The 25277-nt window shown below is 46.3% G+C and overlaps 1 protein-coding gene across 1 annotated transcript in view; it reads left to right on the forward strand.

The window, feature by feature from the left end:
• The window catches only part of ky (kyphoscoliosis peptidase), an 80668-nt gene that overhangs the window by 48911 nt on the left and 6480 nt on the right, over positions 1–25277 (forward strand). Inside the window, exons 8-9 of the mRNA XM_070884018.1 lie at positions 14023–14211; positions 23300–23490. Of these exons, the coding sequence (XP_070740119.1) occupies positions 14023–14211; positions 23300–23490 (380 nt within the window). The remainder of the gene's footprint in view (positions 1–14022; positions 14212–23299; positions 23491–25277) is intronic.

Below are 25277 nucleotides of genomic sequence, written 5' to 3' on the forward strand. Positions count from 1 at the left end.
TGGACTTTCTTCTCCAGTGCCCTTGGTCTGACGTTTTTGTCCCTCCCTACCCTCCTCCCACTTGTCATTTCACCTGGAATTTCCAATGGATTCGGAGTTAGGGTCTGACCCAGTAGGATGGTGGATATTCCGTCCAACTGCACTTGCAGCAGTGAATCGTGGAGCCCACAATCTCTGAGTGTCTGAATTGTGCCATGGGACCTTTAACATCTACCTGGACTGGCAGATTTAGCTGAAAGTCGCAGCCAAAGGTTATCACCTCTGACAACGCAGCACTCTCTCAGAGCTTCAATGCAGTGTCGACCTAGATCACATGCTCACGTGGGTTCCTCTGACTGAGAGGCAAAAAGTGTCAACCAACTGAGCCAAGCTATTCGGCTATTCAACTACAGGTTATATCAGGTCGCTGATTGCAGTGCGGGCAGGCACAGCAGGAGGGGCGAAGGAGCGGCAAGAGTTTGTAGATGGAAGTGACCGGGGCTCAGGAGAGCCAAGAATTCGGGGCCCAGAAGAGGCAAGGGCCCAGGGGCAGCACGAGCCAGTCCACTGCGATATGTGTGCGCACTAGGTCCATGCAGCAGAGCAGATCTCCAGTCGTCTTGGGTAACCCCTTGCCACTGGACCAAGACCTAGCTCTGTCGAGCCCGTGTGGTGGCTGGTGTGCAACGGCCACCACACGTTAAAAAAATCAATGCACAGGCATCTTCCACCCTTCAAGATATAGTTCAAGACCTGGAATATTAGATCCTTCATTAAAACATCTGTGAACTCATGCCTTTTGGCGTGGAAGCAAGTCATCCTCGCTTCGAGGGACTGCCTATGATGATGATATCAGGACGCTGCAAGGGTTGGAAGAGAAGGGAAATCACAGCACAACCTGATAATGCCTTCATCTAGTCCATTATCAGCAGGGATAGGACTCAATAGTATGATCAGAAGTACACCCCTGAAGAATGTTCCTTTTCATTAACCAGGGTTGCCAATGCCAGACCAGGATCAAGCCTGCAACCTTCTGGTCTGCGTGTCGTAGTCACACACAGAGTAGTCCTTTTCCTAACAGAACTATCTGGGGAATTGTATTATTATACTCCCAATCCTCTGTCTACCTCTTTCCCTTTGACATATTTTACACTTCACCATTTCAACTGGAGTCTTACATTTATCAAACTTCCTCCTGAAGCTTTAAACCTTAACAGCTCCAATGTTGAATGCCTCGGTTCTACCAATACACCCACTTCCTTTATATGCCCCGACTCTCCCTCTGTTCAATGCATTAGTTTTGCAACCTTTACCTTGAAGTTCTTTGTCCCCTTGCTTACCTCACTGTCCTTTGTGAAGAGCCAAGGCCCAATGGTATTCAACAGCTTGGAAGAGAAGATAGCAAGTTTGAGGTTTAAAAGCAAGAAGATTGGAGATGGATGGGAAGACTAAGCAAGGTGAGGAGATCCCTAGCCTTGCAGAATAATGTTATAGTAAATCAGTGCACCAAGTCTTGATTTCAACACAGTGAGGATGTAGGATGCTTTATTTGCAGCTTACGAGGAATACATGGTTTCAATAAAACACTACGGGCTAGAAGTTTGTCCCGAGCGGTATCGGATTGGCCGCCGTTATACGCAACACCTGAGATTCAGTTCCATTGCGCTCCAAATGAGAACAAAAGCGCACGGCTGGATATAGCTGAGGGGGTCAGCAGCAGGTATGTGGTCAGGAGGACTTAGATCCAGTGCAGGAAACGATTCAATGATCTCATCAGGTAAGTGCAATGTCACGCTCACCTTCATCCTAATGTGCGTGTCATCACATCCCCATCACTCTGCCTTCCCAAGCCTACTCCTGCACATCATTCCGCACACCAACAAACCTTCCAAGTCCACCCAACCCTCTCTCTGTATGTACATACTCACACCCCCATCTGACTAACCACCCCTCACACTCACCCTCATGCAAACATATCAAATAAGACCACAGAAAGAGGCCATTTGGCAATTGGCACCACACTCCATCTACAGATGTTACCCATCCATTCCATACACTCATTCCATCACTCCCACTCAAACTTCTCTTCTTTCCCTCCTTGGAGGAGAAAAGAGCCCAGAACACGCGGGAGAGACAGAGAAGCGGAGGTGGACCTCCATTCTTCACCCAACTAACAGCAGCACAGGAGGGGCTCAAGAGACATTGGGAGTTGGAGAGATGCTGGTGGTGGGAGAGAGGGGGACATCCCAGCAACTTGGTGACAGAATCACATGTCATACAGCCACATGGCATACAGCAACTGGAGGGCGCAGGACGCTCCCAGCTCTGCTCAGCTACCTGCAGACGCTAAGCCTCGGGGGCCATCCAGAAAGAGGGCGATCCTGGAGGGGCAGCAAGAATTGCATCGGGCTCTGGCGTCGTTTTCAGCCACGCTGTCTGCAAATGTGCAGAGAATGGAGGAGTCCGTCTCCAACATGAGACCCACCGTGTCACAGGCGATGGCGATGATGTGCTGTTCCACGGAAAGGATGGCCACCTGCAGGGAGCAGCAAATGCACCACTCACAGGAGCACATGCTAGCTGTGGACAACAGATGGCAGGTGCTCATAGACCTTAACTCTAAGAGGGATATAATCGTAGACTTGGGCCTTCATCTGTGCAGGAAGGTGCTCTCCAGCTCCTCGCTAGCAGGGCAGTGCGGGTGGCCCATGAGAGGGATGATGTTGGGAGGGGACATGGAAGTGGGGGCTCCTCTGAAAGTGCTCCCACTTCTCCCCCATTGCCCCCCCCCAGTCAGAGCCCCAGATGCCCCCTCGAATCGTGAGGGCCGAGTCTGACCCTGCACAGTCGCAAGAGGAGCAGACTTTGTCGGGGCCGTCACAGAGCACGTCCGCCAAAAGTGTCTGCAGTCTCAGTGGGGAAGTGAGCGGCTCCCTCTCCCTCTGCTGGACCCACAGGGGGTGCACCTCGTAGATACATGCGGAAAATAACATTGACACAAAGTTGATGCACGTTGGTGTATGAAAAAAAGTTAGTGTTAAGTTTCAGTTATTTTGATGGCACCGATAACTGTATTTCTTTGCACCACTTTCCAGTTTTGTCCATTTTTGCCTCAAACATTGGAAGTGGATTTGTCACTTGGAGTGAATGGTGAGATATTACTTAACCTCGAGCACTGGGGCTTTGTGTGAGAGGAATGCTTTATGGCGTTGTTGGTGGGAGGACTTAGTACAGCAAGTGGCAGCCACGTGGCACGTACAGTAAATGTGTCCATTATGAGGCCATCCTGGGCAGCAATGTGCAACACTGCTGGTGCCATCTTCACCTCAGGTTCATCTTCCTCCTCCTCATCATCTTCCACCTGCACCTTCTCCTCCTTTGAAAAGTCTCTGCGCTTTGCGCCATGTTCCTCTTGCAGCTCCAATCCTCATTGTTGTGCAATGTCAGTGTTCTCGATCAGGCCAACATCCCCAGCATTGAAGCACTGACCACACTCGACCAGCTCCGCTGGGCAGGCCACATTGTCCGCATGCCTGACACTAGACTCACAAAGCAAGTGCTCTACTCGGAACTCCTACACGGCAAGCAAGCCCCAGGTGGGCAGAGGAAATGTTTCAAGGACACCCTCAAAGCCTCCTTAATAAAGTGCAACATCACCACTGACACCTGGGAGTCCCTAGCCAAAGACCGCCCTAAGTGGAGGAAGGCCATCTGGGAGGGCGCTGAGCACCTCGAGTCTCGTCGCCAAGAGCATGCAGAAATCAAGCGCAGGCAGCGGAAGGAGCGTGCAGCAAACCAGTCCCACCCACCCTTTCCTTCAACCACTGTCTGTCCCACAGAGACTGTAATTCCTGTATTGGACTGTTCAGTCACCTGAGAACTCACTTTTAGAGTGAAAGCAAGTCTTCCTCGATTTCGAGGGACTGCCTATGATGATGATGCAGTGCGCAGCAGACCACGACAATGATTCTGGAGACCCTGGCTGCTGCGTACTGAAGGGCTCCTCCAGAATCTGAAGCGCATTTTGAGCATGCCTATTGTCTGCTCTATGACACATCTGTTGTAAATGTGGCTTTCATTATATGTCTCCTCGGCCTCAGTATGTGGCCTCCTCAAGGGTGTCATGAGCCACGTCCTCAGTGGATAGCCCTTGTCTCCAAGCAGCCAGCCGGTAAGCCTGTTTGGAGAAGCGAAGAGCTGAGGGAGGGTGGACTGGCTCAGGACGAAAGAGCCATGGCAGCTGCCAGGGAATCTGATGCACACAGGCACGATCATCTTCCTATGGTTGCAGACCAGGTGCACATTGAGGGAGTGGAAGCCCTTGCGGTTCACAAACACTCCTGGGTGATGATGGGATGCCCTGATAGTCACATGTGTGCAGTCGATGACACCCTGCCCCCGTGGGAAGCCAGCCAGAGTCGCAAAGCCCAACGCCCGCTCAGTAACACTGGCTTCATCAGTGGCAAAGTGTATATAATTGTCTGACTTGTGAAACAAGGTATCAGTGACCTGGGTGATGCATCTGTGGGTGGCCAACTGCGAGATGCCGCAAATGTCTGCTGCAGATCCCTGGAAGGAGTCTGAGGTGAAGGAGTTGAGGGCAATGGTAACTTTGACAGTCCCTGGTAAGGCATGTCCACCAGGACCTCTGGGCAGCAGGTCTTGCTCCAGCAATATGCAAATGTCTGCGATGACCCAGCATGATAGCCTGAGCCTCCCAAAGCACTGCTGCTCCGTCAGAGGTCAGAGGGTCTAGTAAGAAGGAGGAACTGAGGGAAATCCTTATTAGTCGGGAAATTGTGTTGGGGAAATTGATGGGATTGAAGGCCGATAAATCCCCAGGGCCTGATGGACTGCATCCCAGAGTACTTAAGGAGGTGGCCTTGGAAATAGCAGATGCATTGACAGTCATTTTCCAACATTCCATAGACTCTGGATCAGTTCCTATCGAGTAGATGGTAGCCAATGTAACCCCACTTTTTAAAAAAGGAGGGAGAGAGAAAACAGGGAATTATAGACCGGTCAGCCTGACATCAGTAGTGGGTAAAATGATGGAATCAATTATTAAGGATGTCATAGCAGCGCATTTGGAAAGAGGTGACATGATAGGTCCAAGTCAGCATGGATTTGTGAAAGGGAAATCATGCTTGACAAATCTTCTGGAATTTTTTGAGGATGTTTCCAGTAGAGTGGACAAGGGTAAACCAGTTGATGTGGTATATTTGGACTTTCAGAAGGCTTTCGACAAGGTCCCACACAAGAGATTAATGTGCAAAGTTAAAGCACATGGGATTGGGGGTAGTGTGCTGACATGGATTGAGAACTGGTTGTCAGACAGGAAGCAAAGAGTAGGAGTAAATGGGGACTTTTCAGAATGGCAGGCAGTGACTAGTGGGGTACTGCAAGGTTCTGTGCTGGGGCCCCAGCTGTTTACATTGTACATTAATGATTTAGACAAGGGGATTAAATGTAGTAAATTTGCGGATGACACTAAGTTGGGTGGCAGTGTGAGCTGCGAGGAGGATGCTATGAGGCTGCAGAGTGACTTGGATAGGTTGGGTGAGTGGGCAAATGCATGGCAGATGAAGTATAATGTGGATAAATGTCAGGTTATCCACTTTGGTGGTAAAAACAGAGAGACAGACTATTATCTGAATGGTGACAGATTAGGAAAAGGGGAGGTGCAATGAGACCTGGGTGTCATGGTACATCAGTCATTGAAGGTTGGCATGCAGGTACAGCAGGTGGTTAAGAAAGCAAATGGCATGTTGGCCTTCATAGCGAGGGGATTTGAGTACAGGGGCAGAGAGGTGTTGCTACAGTTGTACAGGGCCTCGGTGAGGCCACACCTGGAGTATTGTGTTCAGTTTTGGTCTCCTAACTTGAGGAAGGACATTCTTGCTATGAGATGAGGAGCAACTTCTTCACCCAGAGAGTGGTGAACCTGTGGAATTCTCTACCACAGAAAGTTGTTGAGGCCAATTCACTAAATATATTCAAAAAGGAGTTAGATGTAGTCCTTACTACTAGGAGGATCAAGGGGTATGGCGAGAAAGCAGGAATGAGGTACTGAAGTTGCATGTTCAGCCATGAACTCATTGAATGGCGGTGCAGGCTCGAAGGGCCGAATGGCCTACTCCTGCACCTATTTTCTATGTTTCTATGTTTCTATGTCATGTTGAGGAAGCTCATCCTCTGCCTGTATACCCTGTGTTGGGGGTATCACCTCCGACATGATGCCATCATCACAGGTGGTCCCTCGAACGAGGATGACATGCTTCCATGAGTTCACAGGTGTTTCAATAAAGGACCCGATGTTCCAGTCCTGAACTCCAATTGAGGGGGTGGAAGATGCCTGTGAGTGAATTTTTTTAACGTGTGGTGACCATTGCACATCACGGCTTGACAGAGATAGGCCTTTATCCAGTGGCAAGGGTTAACCAGGACAACTGGAGACCTACTCTGCTGCACGGACCTAGTGTGTGCACATATCGCAGTGTGGGCTGGCCCGTGCTAAAACCCTTCTCTCCTGTGGAGAATCAGGTTGTTGAGGAGAAGGCTGCTGTTGTGATTGCTACTGCTGCTGCTGGTGTTGTGGCTGCTGTTGTGGGATCCCTTGGGACTCCAACAGGTAGGCCCTCTGGTGGGCAGATGTGATGCAGGTTACAAGGTTACAAGGGGTTAAATACATAACAATCTTATCGAAACGTATAAGATTATGAGGGGGCTTGACAAGGTGGATGCAGAGAGGATGTTTCCATTGATGGAGGAGACTAGAACTAGGGGGCATAATCTTAGAATAAGAGGACGCCCATTTAAAACTGAGATGAGGAGAAATTTCTTCCCTGAGGGTTGTAAATCTGTGGAATTCGCTGCCTCAGTGAGCTGTGGAAGCTGGGACATTGAATAAATTTAAGACAGATAGATAGTTTCTTAACCGATAAGGGATTAAGGCGTTTTGGGGAGCGGGCAGGGAAGTGGAGCTGAATCCATGATCAGATCAGCCATGGATTTTATTGAATGGCGGAGCAGGCTCGAGGGGCCATATGGCCTACTCCTGCTCCTATTGCTTATGTTCTTATATTCTTGTGTAAGGTGTGGGGTGGGGGAGAGGAGTTGATAACTAGGGAGCCACCAATATAAGACAAGTCACCAATAAATCCAAAAGGGAAACTTCTTTACCCAGAGAGCGGTGAGAATGTGGAACTCGTTGGAAAGGATGTCAAGGCTCCAGCGAGGATACAGAGGAAGTTTTCCAGGATGATGCCAGGGATGAGGGAAATCAGCTATGTGGAGAGATTGGAGAGGCTGGGATTGTTCTCCTCAGAGCAGAGATAGTTGAGGGGAGACCTAATAGTTAATCAGAATTATGAGGGTTTGATAGAGAAAGTAGGGAGAAACCTTCCTTTGGCAAGTGAGTCAGTGACCAGAGGTCAGAGCTGTAACATAATTGGCAAAAGAACTAGAGGGAAATTGAGAAATGTCTTCACACAGAGGGTTAAGAAGATCTGGAATGCACTGCCTGAAAGTGTGGTGGAATGAGATACCATAGGCACTTTGCGGGCAACTGGACATGTACCTGAAGAGGACTAATTTGCGGGGTTAAGCTGGAAAGTGGAGCGAATTGGACAGCTCTTTCAAAGAGCTGGCGCAGGTCCGAAGGGTCAACTGGCAGGCCTCCCTGTGCTGTGATTCTATGATTTGGTGGAGCGGTTCAGGCAAATAGCTTGGATGTGTTTAAGGGACGTGAGGGAGAAAGGAATATGCTGATGGAGTGAGATATAGTAGAGGCTGGTGTGGAGCATAAAATACCGGCACGCACCCTTTCAGTGCTGCAGCTTGCAATGTAATTTTGATTTGGATAGATGGGTGACCTTTTTATGTTGTGATTGTTGTTATAAACTGAGATTTGCATAATGTCTCTCTGCGAAAGTTTGAGCCACAAAGCTTCCTATCTTTTGTTTTGTCCAAAAAGTGCTTTGAGCTCGGGCGTAGTGAAAGAGGCCCAGGAGCAGCACGGGCCAGCCCACACTGCGATATGTGTGAGCACTAGGTCCGTGCAGCAGAGCTGGTCTCCAGTCGTCCTGGTTAATCCTTGCCACTGGACCAAGGCCTAGCTCTGTCAAACCCGTGTGGTGGCTGGTGTGCAACGGTCACCACACATTAAAAAAATCCACGCCCAGACATCTTCCATCCTTCAGTATGCAGTTCGGGACCTGAAATATTAGGTCCTTCATTGAAACACCTGTGAACTCATCCCTTTTTGGCGAGGCAGAAAGTCATCCTCAATTCGAGCGACTGCCTATGATAATGATGATGATGGCTGCTGCTGGTGTTGTGGCGGCTGCTGGAGTTGTAGGTGGTGGGGCTCACCTTGGTCCGATTCTGAGGATCAAGGTGAGACAGTATAAGTGCCCCCATGCTGATGTAGTAGATGGCAGGTAAAGTGGAGATCAGAGGGTTAGTCCCTCAATGTTGTGATAGTGACAGGCAATGTGGTGAGAGTGGTTTCCGAAGTTTCAGAAATAACTGCAAATTGCTGACACCCAAATCTGTGGACAAGATGGAGTGAGCAAGAGCCTTTCCACGAGGCAAGTAATGAGCTGTCATGTTGCAGTATTTAAGTACCTTTCCCAGCTCTCAATGAATTAACTCACCAATGGTCTCTGAGCCTCCGCCTCCCCTCCACAGGCGAGGTTCCCGAGGTGCATGAGTCCCTTTCCTGCTGTAAAAGTCAAGAGCTGGCATTAAAGTCACTCTTAAAGGTCTCTCAACAATCAGTTAATGATTTAAATAGGGCCGCCTGCCTCTCCCGATCGGGTCCGTGTCGCGCCTTCAAAGCCGCCCGAGTTAAATGCGCAAGGTTGTGGGATGACGGCAGGTTCCCGACACACACTCGATATTTCCGGGATTTTTACTGCCGACTCGATCCCAAACCCGCACGCTCGGCAAATGGAAAATTCCCTCCTTAAAGTGCGGAGTCCGCTAATATCTCTTTAAAATTTACCCGTAACTACTTTGACACCATTCATGCACGGAGTTGAGTTGTCAAACATTTTTCCCTTCCTATCCATATTAAATTCCAATTTCTACCATTGCAGCCACTGCCAAATTTATGGCAGCTTTGGTTCAGCTTATAGAATTCTTGCCTCCGAGTCAGAAGATTGTGGGTTTAAGCTCAACTCCAGAGGCCTGTGCACAAAATCTAGGCCGACTCCAGTGCAGTGCTCAGGGAATGCAGCACTCTCGGAGGTGCTGTCTTTTGGATGGGACATTAAACCAAAGCTTCTTAGGTGGATGTAAAAGATTCCATGGCACTATTCGAAGTGCGGGGGAGTTCTCCTCATGTCCTGGTCAACATTTAGCCCTCAACCAATGTCAATAAAACAAATTATCTGCTCATTTATTTAATTGATATTTGTGTGATCCTCTTGTGCAGAAATTGATTGCTGCGTTTCCTCACATTACAACAGTGACTACATTTAAAAGTACTTCATTGGCTGTGAAGCACTTTGGGATAACCTGAGGTTGTGAAAGACGCTATATAAATGTACGTTTGCTGTATCTCATAGTCCTCTTCAGATTCAACTATCAGAACATAGCAGTTTGGTATCATCTTTGAATTTGATTGGTATGCATTGAGCCTCTGAATCCAATGTAAATGCAACTAGAAAACAGTGCAGGCCCAAGCCTTACCTCGGGGGTGACACTCAGCAACTTGCCACTTCTCCCCTAGTCAGACCTCACACTCGGAAGCTTCAGCCGATTTCTGATACATTCCCAAGTATTACCTTGTTGTTGCTATTAGTATCCCTGATAGCATGGAGAGCTCTTAATTTACCCGATGGAATTCCAGTTTAAATTCCCCCTCCACCTCCACCCAGAGTTTTGCCAATGATCTCACCACCTTAATGCCCTTGTAGACACATTATTCTATTCCAGATGCTTGACCATCTCATTCCCCTCAATATATCCTGCCTAGGTTTTCTTGCCTATTTGCTTCATGGGTTCTTTGCTAAAGAATTTATCGCAACACATTGCTATTAAGAACTAGTTGGTTTATTAGCAAAGGTTTAACAATCACACTACAAATTACCAGTTCATCCACCAGGCTCACAACTACCTGCCTCATCATGGATGACGTAGAACCAATTGACTGGGGTTTTATTGAGTCATGTGAGCATCACATGACTGGCTGAGCCACTCACAATGCAACAGCTCTAAAAACCTTTGAGCATACGTGCATGTGCATATATTACACTTGGTATTCATTATTATATGATTCCTCTCTTCCCTGATAATGTAATTATATGATATCCAGTACTATTTCCCTCCCTCTATGTTCCAATGCTATTCAAACTCTATAGCTCCAATTTGAACTGAACATACCTGGTGGGATTGGGCAGGGGAATGGGGGCGGGGACTCGAGTTGATGCTGTTTTCCACCTTACCAATTTTATGCTCCATTGAGGTGAGGCTGGCGGAAGTTATTAATATCAGTCGAGATACTCACTGAGCAGATAATCCAGGCTGACACTCCAGTGTAGTGCTAAGGGAGCACCGCACTGTCGGAGGTGCCGTCTTTCGGAGGAGGTGTTAAACCAAGGCCCTGTCTGCTCTCTCAGATGAACGTAAAATCCTGTGACACTATTTCGAAGAAGAGCAGTGGCGTTATCCCTAGTGTAATGGCCAATATTCATCCCTCAATCAAGATTATCTGGTCAGTATCACATTGCTGTTTGTGGGAGCTTGCTGTGCGAAATTGGATGCCATGTTTCCTACATTAGAACAGTGATTACAATTCAAAAGCGCTTCATTGGCTGTAAAGTGCTTTGGAACATCCTAAAAGGCACTATATAAATGCAAGTTTGCTCTTTTTTCTTTTTTTTATTGAGGGGATGAATACTCCATCACACTGTCAGGTTCAGTAACCTTCCAACCCAGTGCTACCAATGTCATGCCCAACACTTGGCAAAGATATACAACAGCATTAAACGGGGGGACTTCCTGCGACAGGCGCGAAGTCCCGCCCTGGCATAAAAATTGGGCTCACCGCCCCAGAGAGGAAGTGGAGCACAATGTCACTTGCTCCACTTCCCCTCGGGGGGGTGGGACCAGGGTGCTAACCGTGGGAATTTTCCAGTGCTGGCCGGAGCACAACGCCCTCTCCTTCTGTTTATCTCCGCAGCCACTTCTTTTAAGACCCTAGGATGTAGGCCACCCAGTCCAGGGGACGCCCACTTTTAGTCCCATTATTTGATCGAGTACTTTTTCTTCAGTGATAGTGATTATTTTAAGTTTCCCCCTCCCTATAGCCCTTTGATTATCTATTATTGGGATGTTTTTAGTGTCTTCTACCACGAAGACCGATACAAAATATTTGTTTAAAGTCTCTGCCATTTCCCTATGTCCCATGATTAATTCCTCAGTCTCATCCTCTAAGGGACCAGTGTTTACTTTAGCTACTTTCTTCCTTTTTATATACCTGTAGAAGCTCTCACTCTCTGTTTTTATATTTCTTGCTCGTATACTCTCATAATCCATCTTTTCTCTCTTTAGTTTTTTTAGTCATTCTTTGTTGGTTTTTAAAAATTTCCCAATCCTTTTGCCTTCCAATAACATTGTATGCCATTGTTTCCCTCCCTTAGTTCCTTAGTTAGCCATGGATGGGTGTCCGTTCCCTGAAAGTCACTCTACGGCCAGAATTTTGCCTACCTGGGCAGGTCCGGTGCGGATGGTGAGTCACTACTACACCGCTGGCTCCTTCCCTCTGTTTAAAATCAACTTAACTTAACGGGGTGTATTACGCCCACCCAGCGCGTTACTGGGTCCAATGAGATGGGTCTGGTGTCGTCATTCATGGCACCTTTTCAACCGGGGATGGTTAAAGGGACCATGGCCACATTACATTTGAAGTTTAATGTAACATAGTGCTGTCAGTTCACTACTGCATTGAGTTGCTGCAAACACTGACAATGATTGCACAGAGGCAGAGGGCTGCACCCTGGTTCTCCGATGACTTCCTCCATATGCTTATGGATGGAGTCAGAGCACGTAGGGAGGTCCTATTCCTTTCCCATGGGTGGAAGAGACCTCCCCAGGAAACCAAGGCAGCCTGGTTGCAGGTTGCAGAGGACATCACCAGCAGGGATGTGGTCAAAAGGACCTGGTTGTAGTGCCGCAAACATTTCAATTATCTCATTAGATCAGGAAACATTAGTACAAAGCCACACTCAACCTCATCCTACTCTCATCACATCCCCTTCACTCTGCTTCCCTACCCTACTCCTGCACATCCTTACTCACACCAACTTACCTTACACCTCCACCCATCCCTCTCTCTCTGTATCTACATTATCACATCCCCATCTCATTAAGCAACCTCTCACACTCACTCTCATCCTAGTTCAATCATACCAACTAACAACACACTTGGGTCTTTTAGCCAATGTTTATGTAAAGTTTCTATTAATGTGCTGTCAAACATAAAAATCTTTATTTTCAACACTTTCCAGTCTTGGACAGATTTGTGTGCACCTTTGGAAGTGGCTTAGTGAATTCCAGTGAATGGTGAGACATAAGGATACCCCTCACAATGGTGATGAGTGTGAAAGGAATGACTTAGGCATTGTAGGGATGCTGTAAGATGTTGGTATGGGGTGATGCCAACCTGGCGCATCATGTGACAGCCAGGGTGTACAGCGTAAAGTGAATTAAATGTGGCCATGGTGAGGCCATCCCTGACCTCCCAGGCAGCAATGTGGTCAGGTGCTGATGCCCTATGTCCTGTGCAGCACCAGTTGATTGTGGAGAAGGTTGGTGTTGTTGTTGGTGCTGCTGGTGTGCCTGGTGCTGCTGGTGTTGGGGCTGATTGTGGTCAGATTCTGAAGACCAAGGTGAGACAGTATAAATGGCACCCATGTTGACAGAATAGATGGCAGGTGAAGTAGAGATGACAGAAGCGATCTGTCCAATGAGAGAGTTCTTCCAATGAGGTGACACTGGACGAAGACTTTGCTGAAAACACTTGCAGCCTGCAGAATCTGTGCTGAGAATAGACTGAGCAACAACTTGTGGCTGAACAAAGTGATCATCTGTCACGTGGGAGATTTTACTGAACATTTGATCCTGTCAACTAATCAGCTGGAGCAATGGCCACAGAACTTCCGCCTCAGGTTGATAGACGTGGTTCCCGAGTTGCGTGAATCCCATGACCGTGCAGTGAAATTTAAAAAGTAAAAAAGGATATTAAGTGCCTGTCGATTACCTGATAATGATTTCAATTGGGTCGCCCACCGCTGACAGTTGGGTCAGCATCACGATGACAGACTCGCCTGGGGGAAAGGTGTGTGGGAGCCAGATAACAGTGGGTTCCCGACCTGCTTCCAAAAGTAACAGCTTTCCCACCCGACCCGCCACCAATCGTGCCTGCTACCACCCTGGAATATTCCGGCCGTACATGTCTGTCAATGTGCAAGGTTTTACAATGGGAGAAACCGGTTCTTTAGATCAAAGACAACCTATCTAAATCAGACCAGCTGTAATTAAAAATTAACTAGCCAATCGGATCTAAAGTCAAAGGGCCCCCTTTGAACTTTACGATCAAGGCAGCTAATAGACGTTTCTACAAACAAGAAGTCCGAACAAACAAAAGGATAATAAAGTTGATTCTTTGTAAGTGTTTCATCTGCCAAACAGGTTCTGGGGGTGCCAATGACCCTTCAAAGTCGTCCTACATTATGGTTCTCCTCAGTGTGTTGAAATCAAGCCCATTGCACCATTTCCGATGTTAAATACATTTTTTCAGGACTTCAAAACGATGAAATATTAATTCTTGCAGGCATTTCCTCCTCCTACAATCTACAAACTTGTAAAGCCCAACTTGGCATCTCTTGGCTGAGTAATCTCACCTTCTCTCCCATTTTTATCAACCCCTAACGGCACCCGACACAATTGACTTCCACCCTTCACGAGTTTCTCAAAACCAAAAAATAAACTGGATGCACTTGATGATTGACTGTATATTAAATGCCAACTGATTAGAATTGCAGGTATAGCGTGTACTGAAATCGAAGGATACTCCAAAGGCTACAATTACGATGTTGGAAAGAAATTCAAAGGGGAAGCAGATCACGCGTGGAACGCAGTGTTTCTGGGAGGGAGGTGGCACCTCCTGGACAGTACCTGGGGAGCAGGCCACGTTAATGACACCTGCACCAAATTTACTTACAAGTAAGTCATTCCCTTCACCTCGCATAGTTTCTTCATCATTCGCCCATTTCCACATTGACAGGCATGGAAGGCATAGAACAACGTGGATATTTTAACCTACAGGGGCAATTTATCTCTGTGGTTTCTCATCTTTCCCTTTCAGTGAGGTCTCTATGTACCTGCCCAAGACTGCAAACAGGTGACTCATTCGCAGGATTTGGCTGATGCTGCGCAGCAATCAGCGAGCAGGAACTGGCCCAGTTATGCAAGGAAACTCCCCCTCTGCCCTGGCTCCCTGTGGGGAATACCCCATCTCTGTTCAGACCTTTTCCACTAAAAGTGTGGCTGGCTGTATTGTAGTATTTCATGGTACAGTGCACTGTGGCCTCAGTTGACCTCCTCAGTTATGACATTATTTCCATGCGATGTACGGACACTACTTCTCGAAGAGAAATGATGAGATAGTTGACCCAAAAGTGACCCAAACTGGCAATCTGACATGGTGGATAAGCCTGGAATAGTATTCCCACCAATTACGTATTTTGTCCACTTTGGGTGAAAATTTACTCAGTAACTGTAACCGTTTTTAAATGATCACCTTTAAGACAAAACTGAATGACTCTGTACTGAAATCAGTGTTATAAAGAATCTGGACTATGCACAGATTGGGCCATAAACACATTGCTCTCTCACAGACCTTACATTTGGCCCACAGCTACACACAGACATGGTAACTAATGTGATATAATATGCAATGGGCTATAACTTAGAGATCATCAAAATTCCAATCGATTACTCAAGTGATCTGAATTGGCCTTCTAGGAATGTGGATGTGGATATGCTTCATCCATTAAAAGACAATCCATTCAAATTTTCTCAGAAGTTTTCATTTCTGTAGAATTTAAAGAAAAATGAATGGGAATAATTTGGGTGATGTGGAGTGTAATACTTTGGGCGACAGAGTAGAAACATATGGGTTTGTGCTTCAATCCTTTCGAGGCAGGTAGGCATGGAAAGGGGCTCATGTGTTCTCTATGAGAGCAAGAGTGATATTGGAATTAAATGTATGTGTAGGTTAGCTGCCTAGTAACATCCACAATAATCAAGGCATGAGTTAAAAGGAGACCCAAACAGGAGAAATATAATGGACTAAAAAAGATCCTAAGTATTTAAAGAGGACTTCATTTTGAAGGGAAGTGCTTGTGCTATTCTCGAATGAGACAATCGAAGCAGCTTCAGCAACAGGTAACCTGCATCTTGACAGCTTTTCACTTCCACCATTCAAAGTGAAGTGCCCTGGCTCCATTAGCTAAAGGCACAATAAGTTATGACAATAATAGATTGGACTATATGGTGCAAAAGGAAGCCATCTCCTGGTACACATTCAAAGCAACCTTTAAAGCAGAATAGGAGCAAGCCATTCATCCCCATGAGCCTGTTCTGCCATTCGATGAGATCACGGCTGACATGTTGCTCAACTCCATTTGCTACCCTTTGCTCCAAGTCCCTTGATATCCTTAGCCAACAAATATCTGTCGGTCTCTGTCTTGAAAATTTCAGTTGGTCTAACATCTCCAGCCTTTTGGGAAGCGAGTTCCATATTCCCATTTCCTGATTTCACTCTTAACCAGCCAGCTCTAATGTTAAGGTTATGCCCCCTTGCACCAGGTTCACCCCCACCAGAGGAAATCATTTCTCGGTATCTATCCTAGTGAATCCCTTTATAATCAGATCACCTCCCAACCTTCTAAACTCAAAGGTATACAAGCCAAGTTTACGCGACCTGTAGTTATAATTTAACCCTCTAAACCCTGGTATCATTCTGGTGAACCTCCGAGGTCAGTATATCCTTCCTGAGAGGCGGTGCCCCGAACTGAACGCAGTTACTCTAAATATGGTCTGACCAAAACTCTGTACAACTGAAGCATCACTCCCACCCTGTTGTATCTACAATTTATCATGACAGAGGCAGTAGGCCTTAAATTGCGGCCTCTCTGGGTGCGTACGATGTGCACACGCACATGAACCCGGCATTTATGATGTGACAGATCGTACTGCGAAAGTAAAGGGCCTCCACGGGTGGAGAGGAGGGCTATTTGCTCAACTCCTGCCCAGCAAATGTCCTTCAAACTCTTCCGCCTGGTAAAAGCAGACATAAGTTTATTTTTAACACTATTAAAAGATATTAAAAAGAATGGAAAAAAAATGTTTTTTTTCTAAAACATTGAATTGAATTTGATTTCAACTCATTTTAAATAAGTGAGGTGTATTTTTCATTTATGTATTGTGTTTTCTTTGTTTAGGGCGATATTCCCATTCATAGTAATGGGAGCTCCGTACAAACTATCAATGAGAAAATACTTCATTGTGATTGGTGGTCAGGCCCACGCGATCCCAGGATGCAATTATGCTCCGGGGATACGTGGGACTCTGCATTGGTCTGCTCTAGGCCTCGGAGTGCAAGTGTTTGTTCCTCCGGGACCACCGGGTATTTTTGTAAATTTTTTTTGCCATCGGAAGTATGCGTCTGTGGGAAGCCTCTGAATGCAATTATTTAACACACAATATCTGGCAACGTAGACAATCTCCATCGCATTGCTCATTGACCAAGACATCTTTCTGTGTAACTGTTGCGCCACTTCTTTCCCAGACTAGTCCAAGAGGATGGGGGGCGATGAGGACCAGGTTCGAAGGGACAGGCTGTTGATGAGGTGCCACAATGTGGATGTTGGTTGAGAGAAAAGGTGCAGCTGAGGTTCAGGCCAGCAGGAACATTTGGAAGTGGGGGGTAGAGGCGGGGGTTGGGGGCTGAGGAGATAGTGGTCACACACCAGGAAGAAGAAAGGGAGAGAGAGAGCAAAGGATAATGAATCCTGTGAGGGAATGAAAGAGTAAGACTGGGCCAAAGAGCAGTTTTAGGGGATGGGGTGTGGGAAGACTGGGGTGCAAGGCTCCATGGAATTGGGATCTGGGAGAGTTTTGGGGAATGTTTTGCCTCCACCGGCATATATGGGGGAGGCTGGTAACATAAAGTAACTCTTGGTATTTATGGAGGGGTATACTTGCATTGGAGGTAGTTCAGAGAAGGTTCACTCGGTTCATTCTGAGATGAAGCAGTTGACTTATGAAGATAGATTGAGCAGGTTGAGCCTCTATTCATTGGAGTTTAGAAGAATGAGAGGTGATCTTATTGAAACATATAAGATACTGAGGGGGCTCAACAAGGTAGATACAGAGAGGATGTTTCCCCTCGTGGGGAAAAATGAACTAGGGGGCATAGTTTAAGAATAAGGGGTCACCCATTTGAAACTAAGATGAGGAGGTATTTCATCTCTCAGAGGGTCGTAAATGGAATTCTCTGCCCAAGAAAGCTGTGGAGGCTGGGTCATTGAATATATTTAAGGCGGAGATAGACAGATTTTTGAGTGATAAGGGAGTGAAGGGATAAGGGGAAGTGGAGCTGAGCCCAAGATCAGATCAGCCATGATCTTATTAAATGGTGGAGCAGGCTCGAGGGGCCAGATGGCCTACTCCTGCTCCTATTTATTATGTTCTTATGTTCTAACTCTTGGAGTGGGCTCCAAGGCCTGGGTGCACTGCGGAGTGAGTGAGGAAGAGAGCACTGAAAGAGGATGCTGGAGACGACTCAGTAGGTTGCGGGGCTCTGGAAGAACTGGGGGCGGGGGTAGGGGGTGGCGTTTCTCAGGATTTGTGGGCATAAAAATAAGGACTCTCAGGTTGACAATTCTCAGAAGAAAAATGGATTCCACCGTTAATATGAAATAATACTTGAAAATAAATTTATGCCTAACTTGCAGCTTACTAGAACTTCTATTCAGTGTTGAGACATATAGCTTCAGTTACATAGAAACATAGAAACATAGAAAATAGGTGCAGGAGTAGGCCATTCGGCCCTTCGAGCCTGCACCGCCATTCAATGAGTTCATGGCTGAACATGCAACTACTTGGAGATGCAGCAGGTTAGACTTCTGCCTTTTCAGCTCCAGTTTGAAACATAGAAACATAGAAACATAGAAAATAGGTGCAGGAGTAGGCCATTCGGCCCTTCTAGCCTGCACCGCCATTCAATGAGTTCATGGCTGAACATTCAACTTCAGTACCCCATTCCTGCTTTCTCGCCATATCCCTTGATCCCCCTAGCAGTAAGGACCTCATCTAACTCCTTTTTGAATATATTTAGTGAATTGGCCTCAACAACTTTCTGTGGTAGAGAATTCCACAGGTTCACCACTCTCTGGGTGAAGAAGTTCCTCCGCATCTCGGTCCTAAATGGCTTACCCCTTATCCTTAGACTGTGACCCCTGGTTCTGGACTTCCCCAACATTGGGAACATTCTTCCTGCATCTAACCTGTCTAACCCCGTCAGAATTTTATATGTTTCTATGAGGTCCCCTCTCATTCTTCTGAACTCCAGTGAATACAAGCCCAGTTGATCCAGTCTTTCTTGATAAGTCAGTCCCGCCATCCCGGGAATCAGTCTGGTGAACCTTCGCTGCACTCCCTCAATAGCAAGAATGTCCTTCCTCAGGTTAGGAGACCAAAACTGTACACAATACTCCAGGTGTGGCCTCACCAATGCCCTGTACAACTGTAGCAACACCTCCCTGCCCCTGTACTCAAATCCCCTTGCTATGAAGGCCAACATGCCATTTGCTTTCTTAACCGCCTGCTGCACCTGCATGCCAACCTTCAATGACTGATGTACCATGACACCCAGGTCTCTTTGCACCTCCCCTTTTCCTAATCTGTCACCATTCAGATAATAGTCTGTCTCTCTGTTTTTACCACCAAAGTGGATAACCTCACATTTATCCACATTATACTTCATCTGCCATGCATTTGCCCACTCACCCAACCTATCCAAGTCGCTCTGCAGCCTCACAGCATCCTCCTCGCAGCTCACACTGCCACCCAACTTAGTGTCATCCGCAAATTTGGAGATACTACATTTAATCCCCTCATCTAAATCATTAATGTACAGTGTAAACAGCTGGGGCCCCAGCACAGAACCTTGCGGTACCCCACTAGTCACTGCCTGCCATTCTGAAAAGTACCCATTTACTCCTACTCTTTGCTTCCTGTCTGACAACCAGTTCTCAATCCATGTCAGTACACTACCCCCAATCCCATGTGCTCTAACTTTGCACATCAATCTCTTGTGTGGGACCTTGTCGAACGCCTTCTGAAAGTCCAAATATACCACATCAACTGGTTCTCCCTTATCCACTCTACTGGAAACATCCTCAAAAAATTCCAGAAGATTTGTCAAGCATGATTTCCCTTTCACAAATCCATGCTGACTTGGACCTATCATGTCACCTCTTTCCAAATGCACTGCTATGACATCCTTAATAATTGATTCCATCATTTTACCCACTACCGATGTCAGGCTGACCGGTCTATAATTCCCTGTTTTCTCTCTCCCTCCTTTTTTGGGGATGGTAACGGAAATATGACAAATGTCTTGAGGTGGTGTTAAACCAAGTGTAGCTTGGTATTGAGAAGGTTGAAGAACATGTTTGTAGAGAACCAGTGCTAGCATTGATGGACTACCATCAGCAGTTTGAAAAAGAAAGGCAAAGAGCCAACAACTGAGGAAACTAATCACAGACTTCAACTTGACACAGTTCCACTCACAATACTCATCATCCATCATAGGCGGTCCCTCGAACAATACTAGTGTCATCGTCTATAACAGAACACACCTTCCCTTAGCTCTCCCTCAAATCAAGGAAACGGAGTCTACTCAAGGTTCACATGTGTAAATAGATTGAAGTGTGGACTTGTTTGAATTCTACACCGACTGATCAACGAGTCTCTTCTCTCGGCCAATCTGTGAGGTCCATCTGAAAATGAACTTGACTCTGATCATAGAACATTAACCGCCTACATCTTGTGATGTGTATCTAAAAGGTTCATCAATCAGGTATCAGGACCAATAAACTAAGAACCCAAGTGATTGGGTTATAATGTAGAAAATAATTGGTTCGATTATCTATAGCATTTTGCTAGGCGGAATTTAAAGTACAGTTATCTGGAAATAAGTGATGTATCAAATTGAAAACAAGGGCATACAATGTGGCCAAGACTAGTGGGAGGCCAGAGGATTGGGAAACTTTTAAAAGCCAGCAAAGAATGACTAAAATAATAATAGAGGGAAGATAGATTATGAAAGTAAACTAGCACAAAATATAAAAACAGATCGTAATAGTTTCTACAGGTATATAAAAAGGAAAAGAGTGATTAAAGTAACATAGAAAATAGGTGCAGGAGTAGGCCATTCGGCCCTTCGAGCCTGCACCACCATTCAATAAGATCATGGTTGATCATTCACCTCAGTACCCCTTTCCTGCTTTCTCTCCATACCCCTTGATCCCCTTAGCCGTAAGGGCTATATCTAACTCCCTTTTGAATATATCCAATAAACTGGCATCAACAACTCTCTGTGGTAGGGAATTCCACAGGTTAACAACTCTCTGAGGATGAGAGTGGGGAATTAATAACGGGGAACAGGGAAATGGCAGAGACTTTGAACAAATATTTTGTATCGGTCTTATCAGTAGAAGACACTAAAAACACCCCAATAGGGCAATAGGGGATAATCAAGGGTTTATAGGGAGGGAGGAACTTAATACAATCACTATCACTAAAGACAAAATAATGGGACTAAAAGCGGACAAGTCCCCTGAACCTGATGGCTTGCATCCTAGGGTCCTAAAAGAAGTGGTTTTAGAGATAGTGGATGCATTGGTTGTAATCTACCAAAATTCCCTGGATACTGGGGAGGTCCCAGCGGATTGGAAAACCGCAAATGTAATGCCTCTATTTAAAAAAGGGAGTCAGACAGAAAGCAGGAAACTATAGACCGGTTAGCTTAACATCTGCCGTTGGAAAAATGCTGGAAGCAGTAGCAGGACATTTGGAAAAGCATAATTCAAATCAAGCAGAGTGAGCATGGTTTTATGATAGGGAAATCATGTTTGACAAATTTTCTGGAATTCTTTGAGGATGTAACGAGCAGAGTGGATAAAGAGGAACCAGTGAATGTGGTGTATTTGAATTTCCAGAAGGCATTCGATAAGATCTACATAAAAGGTTACTGCACAAGATAAAGGTTCACTGGGGTGGGGGTAATATATTAGCATGGATTGAGGATTAGCTAAGTAACAGAAAACAGAGAGTCGGGATAAACGGGTCATTTTCCGGTTGGCAAACAGTAACTAGTGGGGTGCCGCAATGATCAGTGCTGGGGCCTCAACTATTTACAATCTGTATTAATGACTTGGATGAAGGGACCGAATGTAATGTAGCCAAGTTTTCTGATGATACAAAGATGGGTGGGAAAGCAAATTGTGAGGACACAAAGAATCTGCAAAGGGATATAGACAGGCTAAGTGAGTAGGCAAAAATTTGGCAGATGGAGAATAATATAAGAAAATGTGAGGTTATCAACTTTGACAGAAATAATAGAAAAGCAGATTATAATTTAAATGGAGAAAAATTGCAAAGTGCTTCAGTACAGAGGGACCTGGGGGTCTTGTGTACAAAAAGTTGGTATCCATGTACAGCAAGTAATCAGAAAGGCTAAAGGAATGTTATACTTTATTGCAAGGGGGATAGAATATAAAAGCAGAGAAGTCCTGCTACAACTGTACAGGGTATTGGTGAGGCCACACCTAGAATACTGCGTGTAGTTTTGGTCTCCGTATTTAAGGAAGGATATACTTGTATTGGAGGCTGTTCAGAGAAGGTTCACTAGGTTGATTCCGGAGATGAGTGGGTTGACTTATGAAGATAGGTTGAGTAGGTTGGGCCTATACACATTGGAGTTCAGAAGAATGAAAGGTGATCTTATCGAAACATATAAGATAATGAGGGGGTTGGACAAGGTGGATGCAGAGAGGATATTTCGCCTCATAGGGGAAACCAAAACTAGGGGGCATAGTCTCAGAATAAGGGGCCACCCATTTAAAACTGAGATGAGGAGGAATTTCTTCTCTGAGGGTTGTAAATCTATGCAATTCTCTGCCCCAGAGAGCTGTGGAGGCTGAGTTATTGAATATATTTAAGGCAGAGATAGACAGATTTTTGAGCGATAAGGGAATAAAGGGTTATGGGGAGTGGGCGGGGAAGTGGAGCTGAGTCCATGATCAATCAGATCAGCCATGATCTTATTAAATAGCGGAGCAGGCTCGTGGGGTCAAATGGCTGACTCCTGCTCCTCTTCCTTGTGTTCTTGTGGAATACTTTGGGTAACGTGCTGCAACATCAGTTTGTCCTTCAAGCATCTGCACATGGTCCTTCTTGGCAATGCTATGGGGCAGATATACAGAAGGGTGGTCTCGTGATTTCCTCACAGGCAAAAGGAATGACGTGAGCAGGCACTTTGAAGAAGTCACAGTCTCCCCACTGCATTAAGGCATGTGGCACAGGCAGCCCTGGAGCAGGTATGGCTTCTGAACGGGCACTGGTGCGAATAATGCTGGAGTTGCAGCTCCTTCACATGTATCTGTCCTTTTATATCCAAAGTAGGATCTGTCTTCCTCGGGGGTAAATTTAGCAGCACAAGACTGTTAATCTTATTAATAAGAAACCACTGGGGTGGTTGGTATTGTACATGCTAAGTGAGTGTGCAAAAATTTGGCAGATGGAGTATAATATAGGAAAATGTGAGGTTATCCACTTTGACAGAAATAGTAGAAAAGCAGATTATAATTTAAATGGAGAAAAATTGCAAAGTGCTTCAGTACAGAGGGTCAAATTCAGATGTTTTGGAATTTGTGGGTGACAGTGTATCTGATATAATTGCAACACCCCACCCCGCCCCCGACCACCACCCCTCCACCCTAGGCATCTGAACCTCTGAATTGTGCAAATGCCTTGTGCACTTTTTCATAAAACTGGTGAAAGGTGAATTGGGGAGTGAGAGACGTATGTGGTTTCACTTGCACAGGAGATGAAATTGACTGAAAAGAGTCACTCACAGATGCAAGCCCACCACAGTACAAAAATAACTACTGCCATTTTACAATGCTACTCAGGCATTTTATTTCACATGATTCTAAGATGCACTGTCTTTATATTGCAGGTATGTTGAATTTTATTTCTTTACACATCCCTCACTTTTCATCAATAATCATTACCCCATGGAAGAAAAGTGGCAGCTGATTTCTCCAAAGATTCCCCTCAGAATATTTGAAAATATGGTGTTTAGGACTGGAGATTTTTATAATATTGGCCTGACATACATCCATCCAGATGTACAGATCATATCCACAGGTAAATAGCAAGAAAGCGTGAACATGTGTAAAGTTCTCAGAATTGTGTGATAGGTTGGAGCATGGAATCATTGGGGAAGGACAGAGAGAGAGACAGAGAGAAAGAGAGAGAGAGAAAGACCGGGTGACAGAGAGGAAGAGAGAGAGAGAGAGAGAGGAGAGAGAGAGAGAGAGAGAGAGAGGAAGAGAGACAGAGAGAGAGGAAGAGAGACAGAGAGAGAGAGAGAGACAGGGAGAAAGAGACAGAGAGACAGAGAGAGTGAGACAGAGTGAGAGAGAGAGAGAGACAGAGAGAAAGACAGAGACAGAGAGAGAGAGACAGAAAAAGAGAGACAGAGACAGAGAGAGAGACAGAGTGAGAGAGAGAGACAGAGTGAGAGAGAGAGACAGAGAGACAGAGGGAGACAGAGAGAGAGAGAGAAAGAGAGAGAGAGACAATGTCATGTATGTAACCTCAATGTCACACCACTGTATTACTGTATACACTCAACCTAGATGCACACCTTGACCACAAGGGGTGAACTTATGGGAGACACTCCTTACCTGATCACACAGGTATAAAAAGGGAGGTCCCACGCAGGGTCATCACTTGGAGTCCTGTGAATAAAGAGTTAAGGTCACAGAGTGACCTTGTCCCCAGAATGTGCCTCATGTGGTTTCATGCTGTAGTGTAAGGACTTTACATTGGCGACGAGAAACGGGAATTCACGACCCACGAGAATGGCCACCGGTAGCACAGAGGAACGGTACTGTGTTGGGGAAGACTGGGACGATTTTGTCGAGAGGCTTCAGCAAAGCTTCGTTACGAAAGAATGGCTGGGGGATGCAGCAGCCGACAAGCGAAGGGCTCATCTTTTGACCAGCTGCGGACCAAAGACTTACGCGCTCATGAAGGACTTACTAGCACCCGAAAAGCCAGCGGACAAAACCTTTGAAGAACTTCGCAAATTGATCGGGGAGCACCTCAAACCGGTGAGTAGCATACATATGGCCTGACACAGATTCTACACGCACTGAAGTCAGGAAGGGCAGAGCATACCGGACTTCGTAGCGGACCTCCAGCGTTTGGGCATCCTCTGTAAGTTCACAGATGCCTGCAGGGGGGTGATGCTAAGGGACTTCTTTATCGAGGGCATCGGTCATGCGGGGATTTTCCACAAATTAATTGAGGCCAAGGATTTGACCTTGGAAGCGGCGGCGTTGATGGCTCAAACTTTCATGGCGGGGGAGGAAGAGACGAAAATAATATACGCGCGCAATTCTGCCTCTAACGCGGCGAGGGATCAGGGAGTCAACATCATCAATACGGCTCAGAGCCCCGCAGGCAGGCAGGGGCAGTTCGACACTCCCCAGGCAGCAATAGACCCCAGAGTAGGACTTCAACAGAGACAATGGCAGGCTGAACGGACATTCACGCCATCACAGTGGACAATGCGGCCCGGGATGGGGCCATTTACACCCACTAATAGGGTTCTTAAGAGCAGTCCAAGGGACAGTCAGCGGGGAATGCCAAGCCATTGACCCTTTGTTCCCAACAATGGAAACTTTAACTCATGCTTGAGGTGTGGGAGAAAACACCCAGCCGGATCTTGCAGAATTCAACAATTTGTCTGCAGGAACTGCAATCTCAGTGGCCACTTAGCTCGAATGTGCAGGAAGCCTGCAACCAGACTAATATATGAGGCGGATGGACCAGAAGAGGATCCTCTGAGGCAGGATGACTTTTGGGGCAAATCGATGGACGCCGAGGTTCAGCGGGTCCATGTGGCGAATATTCACAGTTCATAC

This window comes from Pristiophorus japonicus, chromosome 6 (assembly GCF_044704955.1).
Source record: "Pristiophorus japonicus isolate sPriJap1 chromosome 6, sPriJap1.hap1, whole genome shotgun sequence".
NCBI classification, from domain to species: domain Eukaryota; kingdom Metazoa; phylum Chordata; class Chondrichthyes; family Pristiophoridae; genus Pristiophorus; species Pristiophorus japonicus.